General features: G+C 28.0%; 1 protein-coding gene across 2 annotated transcripts; it reads right to left on the bottom strand.

Annotated features, from left to right (window-relative positions):
• Nucleotides 1–3472: 3472 nt before the first annotated feature.
• Nucleotides 3473–6673, bottom strand: LOC130675961 (solute carrier family 52, riboflavin transporter, member 3-B). 2 transcript variants are annotated; one of them, XM_057481895.1, is made up of 3 exons: nt 6333–6673; nt 5915–6244; nt 3473–5234 (listed from the first exon to the last, which is right to left on the bottom strand). In XM_057481895.1, exons 2-3 carry the CDS (start codon nt 6130–6132, stop codon nt 4148–4150), a joined length of 1305 nt encoding a protein of 434 aa, XP_057337878.1. In that variant the 5' UTR covers nt 6133–6244; nt 6333–6673; the 3' UTR covers nt 3473–4147. The 2 variants fall into 2 exon arrangements, with proteins under 2 accessions (XP_057337878.1, XP_057337877.1); XM_057481894.1 differs by having other exon boundaries at nt 5915–6673.
• Nucleotides 6674–8558: the final 1885 nt, after the last annotated feature.

Here is an 8558-nt window from a genome sequence, read left to right as displayed (position 1 = left end):
TTTAAAGATCTTTCAGCAAAATATTTTTTTGAGCCACGGTTTTTGCGGAATCATAAGAAAAAGGTCGAGACAAAATTTTTCTAAATTTTTTGGTTTTGATTTTTAGGTCTACGGGGCCGGGAAAAATTTTTTTTAAAAAAACGAATTCATGGCTCGTTTAAGAAATTTATTCAGCTACAATTTGCTTTTTTTTGTTTCTCTGTACGACAATTTGCTGCTGAGATATCAGCCTTCAAATGAAAAAGGATCCTTTTGTCTTTGATTATTGATATCTCAGCAACTAATGATCACACAGTAATTTAAAGGGCAGTTTAATAAACTAGAATAAATTCCCTACAAGCTTCATTTTTTATTTTTCCAAAAAAAAATTTTTTTTCATCCTTGATATCCATTTGAAAAACTCACAAAAAATGGCCATTTTCTGGTTTTTTAGTCAACTAATCGCTACTCTGCAAATATTGATAAAAAAAATAATGTTGCCAGGTAATTTTACAGCTTAACGTACCCCGAAAAACCCTGGAAATTTTCAGAGTGATCCATTGAACCGTTTGTCCGGACCGATCGCTCAAAGTTTTACAAAACAATTAAAGGAACAAGTTTTGTTCCTTAATTTGTGTAATCATTACTAAAATGAAAAAATTGATTTAAAGAGGAAAAAAAAAAATTTTTTTCGAAAAACGAAAAAAAACAAGAATTTTTTTACATTTTTGTTTTTTTACGCTTTATTCAGGAGGTTATTTTTTTTTTCGTTTTTCGAAAAAAAATTTTTTTTTTCCTCTTTACCTTACATTTACTGAATAACTAACGCAAAAATGAAAGAAAATAAAAAAAAAATCAATTTTTTCATTTTAGTAATGATTACACAAATTAAGGAACAAAACTTGTTCCTTTAATTGTTTTGTAAAACTTTGAGCGATCGGTCCGGACAAACGGTTCAATGGATCACTCTGAAAATTTCCAGGGTTTTTCGGGGTACGTTAAGCTGTAAAATTACCTGGCAACATTATTTTTTTTATCAATATTTGCAGAGTAGCGATTAGTTGACTAAAAAACCAGAAAATGGCCATTTTTTGTGGGTTTTTCAAATGGATATCAAGGATGAAAAAAAATTTTTTTTTGGAAAAATAAAAAATGAAGCTTGTAGGGAATTTATTCTAGTTTATTAAACTGCCCTTTAAATTACTGTGTGATCATTAGTTGCTGAGATATCAATAATCAAAGACAAAAGGATCCTTTTTCATTTGAAGGCTGATATCTCAGCAGCAAATTGTCGTACAGAGAAACAAAAAAAAGCAAATTGTAGCTGAATAAATTTCTTAAACGAGCCATGAATTCGTTTTTTTAAAAAAAATTTTTCCCGGCCCCGTAGACCTAAAAATCAAAACCAAAAAATTTAGAAAAATTTTGTCTCGACCTTTTTCTTATGATTCCGCAAAAACCGTGGCTCAAAAAAATATTTTGCTGAAAGATCTTTAAACTAGAGATTTCAAGCTTCAATTTGCTTTTTTATTTTTTTCGATACGATCATTTTTCACGAAAATACAGCCTTCCAAAAATCACTAAAAAATTTATAAAATTTTCTTGTTCCTTTAATTTTTTGGATAAGTGTAGTTAACTGCATATTTTAGAGTTTCAACCAACGAAATTCCACATCAAGATTACAAATATACATGGTTATGTGACTAGTACATTTTTTTTGCATCGATTTAACTTATTTGTGTTTCATCGCTCTTTTCAGTCCATTCAAATAAACAAATACAAATCTATAAAAAATCAACCAATCAGAAATTTAGCTTCTCCCATCTTTTATCTCTCCCTTTTAAAAAAACCAAATTCTTGGCCTTACTCATAAATAAGAAATATAATTTAATAATTGTGACAATGATGATGTAAATGATTACTATTCAAGTGCTAATGCACTTGCACGAAGACATTTTAGTTTTTAAAATAATTTACCAAATTGTTTACATTCATCAAACTATTTAATTTATTTGCTCATGACTGATTATTATCTATTACTATTATTATTAACAATTATTATTTTTCGAGGTCTATATATTTTACTAGTCATTGTTAATAATTAACTCGCGCTTAATTCGTAGACAGGTAACAATAATATGACTTTTTTCAATATACCGATGTGGGTGCTCATTTTATCGGAAATTGTGTCCACAGTAAGACAATAAAAAAATACTGACTAATTTATCAAGTGTTTTTTGTAGACTTGCTATCAGCTGTATATCTTCCGTGATAGAAAAATCAATGATTGTTGATGATTATCCGGAGCATCATTATATGCTTTTTGTTTCTTAGCCCATGCTACATAGCATTTATAACATATATATTTATTATTTTTTTTCGCAAACCTTCTTGATATACCAGGGGTAGTTGGACAACAAGATCTGTTAATAAATTTATCAGACAAATTTAAAATTTAAAATATATAGGGTAAATAATTAAAAGAAAAAATATTAATTTCAAAATTTTTTAAATGGGTATTTTTTTAAATTTAATTTTATTAATAATTTAAAATTCATCTGATGTCTGCTACATTCACATTCATCATTTAATTAGCAATAAAAAAAATTTTAATTAACTTTTTTTACAGATGAATTTAATTGAAGATTAGCAAAAATTAAAATCATAGTTTCGTTAGAATCAAAACTGATAATTAAATTTAGTGTAATTATAATGTCATATATTTGTGGGAATAGACTTCTGATAAATTTGTTGTAAAAAAAAAAATTACGTGTAATTAAAAAATACTTGTACAATAGCCACTCTCATTTATTATTTATGGTTTAATCAATATATTTCATTCGAATTTATCCTAGTGTTTTTGTGTCTTAATATATTATTGTATATATTTACTGTATCATGATTGTATCATTACTGTATGATGATTATTATTCAATTAATTATTTGACTAGACTTAATCACTTTTTATGTTTTAACTATTAAGTTTATTTTTAGAGATCAAAACTTTGTAATGTATGAGGAAAAAAAAAGAAAGTAAAGCAGAGTGAGATGGAAATCTACTGCTACCAATTTAATAATTAATTTTGATTATAAACTTGTAAAATATGTAATTAATTATAATAATAATAATGATAATAATTATTATTGTTAGTATGTGTGGAGTGTAGCATTCATGAGACATTTTATGAATTTTAAATAAATAAAAAATTTAAGATACTGAAGTTAGCCGATGTCTAATAATTTTTGAGATTTTTTTAAAACCGTAAATTATTTTTAACAAATTGTATTGATAGTTTTTGTAATTTCCTACATGTGTATATTTTTAGTTTTTTTTTTTATTGAGGTATTAAAAAAGAATTCGTTTGCTACATTCACACTTATATAATTGATAAATTAAAAAATAAATAAAATAAACGTCTTCTTAACAACATTGTAAATTTTATTTATAAAATTTTCCTATATTTCAACAATAATATACATTTTTAATTTATATTCATTTATTTTTTCATCAAAATATAATTTCAATATTATATTTATAATTTATGTATTGACAATTTACGTTAATTAAATTTTTTTAATATACAGAATACTGTAAAAATAAATCCACTAATTTGCACAATTTTGAATTTAAAAAAAAGTTTTCATGATTTATTTATAAGTATTAATCAATTGTTTGAATATAAACTTAAGGTCGTTGTAAGAAATAAAAAAAATGTTTTAAATTGGAAGAAGCAATCGTTGATTTTAATGAAATTGATCCCTATAAAAATGAGTTAAGTAGATGTCAAGTCTTTCGTATCACGTGTAAATTCATCATTCGTCTAATTAAATCTTTGTCTGCATTAAAAACAATTTAAAAAAATTATCTAAAACCCCGGCCATTAATTTTACTAATAAAAACTATGATCCTGAAGCTAGCGGACAGTCGACAACTTTCGGATTATTTTCAACGAATCATTAAAAAAAAAAAAATAAAAAAAAAATATGCACATGTAGAAAATTTAAAAAACTACATGTGCAATTTTTTCAAATATTTTTTTTTTTATAATTTATCGTTTAAAAAAAAAATCCAAAAATTATTAGACGTCAGCTGTCTTCAATATCATGAACTACAGATTCAATAATTAAAATAAAAAATTATCTATTTCTTGTAAATTAAAAATGCTATTTAATGAGCACTTAGCGCCGTACATGGCGAGTAAGTTTGAAATATGTTACCGTATTTAATTAAAGTAAATATCGTTACTGCGCCGACCAGTGATCCAACCTGGGTAGCGACTCCAGTGTAATAAAGTCCACGACCCGGATCACGACGGAACAACGTCGTGATTCCCATTTTAACAAAACCTAGCAGACCTTTAAGTACAATCCACAAAACTACGACTAATAATTCACCAGCCCACGTGCCTTGAAGTGGCGGAGTCGGTGATTCAACAGCCAAGTACATAACAAAACTAGATATAACTAAAATAACAGCTGTAAGAATTGTAAAAAGTCTTTCGGACTTTGGAGGATTCCAAATAAATCCAAGACACATCGACAGTGGACTTGCCATCGACGACAGCGTGACTGTTAAATGATAAGCGACATTGCCGTAGGGTAAACACGCATATGATTGAATACTTGGCAGCGTACTGTGATCTAAGAAACAAACAATTCCCATAATTGTTAACAAATATATGTACATTTGCTTAGACATGCTCCATCCCGCAGTTGTCTTGTAACTTGGCGGCGCGGTTGTCTCTGTTGGCAGTGTCTCCATACAACCTGGTGGCTTAACTCGCTCACCGCGTGCTGAAGGTAATTTATTTAAACCAACAAATGATATGAAACTTAACAATAATATCGTCCCGAGTATAACAAAAAATATCTCCGTTGAAAATCGTGGCTCGGGATGAATTTCTCTCAATTTTACTTCAGTGTCACCCGGCTGGGTGACATTTCTGCATTCCGAGTTACCACCTACTCCTTGTATCAGTGCTATTGTGCTCGGTAAAAAACCACTAAGACCCTCGCCAACTAAATAAGATACTAAATATATTTCACGATAGTTTCGCATATATGGGATAAATAATACAGAGCTTGTACATCCTACAACTGCTGTCAGATACATTAAGCCAAGTAACGCTGTCGAGTGATCGGTGTCGAATATCGTTGACGTCAACTTGTATGTCAGTGACATTGCATAGATTGCTACGGTTGCTGTACCGAGTAGACCATAAATTATGTAATGATCTCGAGACCATGATGAATATCTGGAGAAAATAAAATTTTATGTAATTATGCTGCTCAGTATAATTTATAAATGAGTAGATATTTATATGAGTGCGAATGCGGCTGATTACTGGCAGTTTTTTAAATTATTGAATACATAAATAAAATGCCAGTAGAATAAAAAATAAAAATGCGTATTTAGATAATTTGAAAAACAGTACGCGCAATTTTTTCAATTTTATGATTTTAAATTTATAAACTGTCTCATATCTGCTACATTATACTCATATTTATTGATATGATCCTAAAGTTAGCAGAGAATTAACAATCTTCGGATTTTCGTTTCAACAAATAAATTTAAAAAAAAAAATAAAAAATAAAAATATGCACTTGTAGAAAATTGAAAAAACTACAGGTGCAATTTTTTTAAACTTTTTTTTTTATAATTTATCATTTAAAAAAAAATCCAAAAATTATTAGACCTCGGCTGACTTTTGATCTTTAAGTTAACAGACGTCTAATAACTTTTGAGTTTTTTTTTAAACAATAAATTGTAAAAAAAAAAATTGTACTTGTAGTTTTTGAAATTTTTTCCGTGTGGAAATTTATATTTTTACTTTTCTGTCAATGATTTGTTGAAAACTAAATTCGAAAATTGTTGATAGTCTTTTAACTTCAGTATCATGCTGACTTCAGTATAATTTTATAGATAATTACTTACTTGGCATATAAAGTGTAGAGTATTGGACCCAAATTAGCTATTTGGACCAACATTACCATGTAAGTTGGCAGCTCCCATTTTTCAGGAGCTGATTGAACAAAAAGAGGCAGTTGCACATAAATACCATTTACTCCGATCCATGCTCCAATTCCGAACATGACAGCCAGTCCATCGACAATCAATTTTCTATTACTTAATTTATGCGATAAATTAGTCATGATTTAAATAAATTATGTACAATTAGAGATATATCACAAGAGCTTGCCGACGTAAGTACAGTTCTTCAGAGCTCGTCAGTTTCTAATATCATCAAACGTTATCTTTCACAGCCTTACGTTTGTAATTAAATGATATAAATTAAGTTAGTGATTTTTTATTGGAGTACTAATCCAGCTTGTACACAATTATATCCACGTACCTCATGATTGGAATGTGTAGTTGATGATAATTATTTTTTTAAAATTACTTTTATTATTTACAATTGTTCTCTTAAATAATTATCTGCTTCGTGTTACATCAGATTTTTAAAGGTTGGGTTTTGTAAACTGTGTCAAATGTCAATCAATATATGTAGACGTATATATATTTTTTTTAATACTATTGACTTTGGTTATTAATTATCGCTTATTGTGAGTATTTTTTTTTTGTTTAGTGACAAATTATTTTTTTTTGAAGGAATTTTAAATAATTAAATAAATTTTTTTTAAAATGTGAACTCACACAGCCAACAGTTGGTACTAAAGTGATTCTAATGACACTTTCTTACTGTACATATATATGTGTGTGTATATATGTATATACATATATACACATATAGAAAAAGCGGGTTATTTAAAATCAGTTGCGTATATATGTGTGCAGACACATACAAGTGTATGTAAGATATAAATTAAATATCTTTACAACTGTACGCATGCGCATGATTACAAAAATGAGTTGGCTTTTTTTAATCACTTATTACTTAAATCATTCAAAACAATAGAGATAAATGTTATCTATTATAAATAAAAATTTTAATGTTTTAGTTGAAAAAAATTAAATTTTAAAAACTTATATTGGACACTACATGAGAATTACATGATGAACTATAAGTTTTTACGATCCTGAAGTTAGCAGACAATTAAAAATTTTAGGATTTTTTTTGAACAATTAAATTTGAAGAAAAAAAAAACTAAAAATATGCACATGAAAATTTAAAAGACTACAAGTGCAATTTTTTTAAATATTTTTTTTTCATAATTTATCGTTTTGTAAAAAATCCAAAAATTATTAGACGTCGGCTAATTTCAGTATCATAAGTTTTTTTGTAATTTCTTAGGAGCAAATTAATTAGATTAAAATATTTTTTAATTAGTTGTATTGATTGAATAATTTAATAGAATTTAAATTTTAATGAATTTAAGGAGAAATTAATTTTTTTATTGGATGAAAAAAGAAATTTATTTATACTGACTAATTCCGTTGTGAGAAAAAATATGAAAAAGTGAAGTTATATAAGGCGACAACTGCTCAGGCGCGTTTAGGGCAACCTCCTGCACAGGAAAAATGATAACAGCAATTAAGGGAAGCGCCGTGGAGTCTTAGCAGGATCGCTATTGGCCTCGAAAATGGGCCAAAATGTGGATTTCAGCAACATAATCTTAGAAAAAAATTTTTAAAAATGGAGTCATCGGGCGACAACTTCTCAGGTGCGTTAAATATGGCCCCTGCACTGCTTGAATGGTTTCGGTGGCAATCGAAAGAGCTTGCTAGCCATCAACTTTTCTGTAAATTTTGCATCAATCGATTGAATAGACGTGGAAATATATAGAATAAACAAAAAAAAAATAAAAAGTAAAATTTTGATTTTTGTTTTTCCAAAATTTCTAAAAAACGGCTCCATTGATCAACTCCGACATCTAATCAGCTTCAGAACTAAATAAAACGCGTCGATTGTCACATTGAATGTCAAAATCGGTCGATTAGTTCAAAAGATATCAGCGTTGAAAAGTTCAAAAAATAACATTTTGTGTTATTTTTCCTTGATAAATTATTATACAATATACTAAAATGTATTTTAAATAATGCTAACTTTCTGTGTTTATGGTCTCTTTGGTTCACTACATAGAATAATGTAACTCGTTCTTTAGTTCAAGTCATATTATCGACAAAAAATTTGAAAAAACACCGTTTTTATTATTTTTCTCAGATATTTTATATATATTAACGCTCTGATCTGAGTCAAAACTCATTTCAATTTTTATTTTGATCACTTACATTGATTTCTGACGGAATCCATTTCTTTTATTGAATACAACCGAATAAAAATTTAAAAAACGCGTTTTTATTAATGATTTCCTATTCATAAATTTTCAAAATTTAACATAAAACGTAACTTTTCATACCTTGACTTTTCAAAGCTCATAAAAAACAATCGTATGCAAGAGTATTTCCGAGCTCGGAAACTGCGGGAAGTTTTGGGGCTGGTCCGCAGGGCCAACCCATGCTCATATTTTTTTTACTATCGCACAGTACAATAAACCTAAATCGTTAAAATTAAGAGGAGTTATTCTCAACAGATAAAAAGTTCCAGGCCTCTCTCCATTAAAATATATACACAGCATCATCCTTCTCAATCCTTTCCAACCCTTCCGCTTCTGAGGCC

The sequence above is a fragment of the Microplitis mediator genome, chromosome 10 (genome assembly GCF_029852145.1).
Source record: "Microplitis mediator isolate UGA2020A chromosome 10, iyMicMedi2.1, whole genome shotgun sequence".
Lineage (NCBI taxonomy): Eukaryota > Metazoa > Arthropoda > Insecta > Hymenoptera > Braconidae > Microplitis > Microplitis mediator.
The sequence above is the reverse complement of the archived record's forward strand: the minus strand, read 5'-3'. Positions and strand labels throughout refer to the sequence as shown.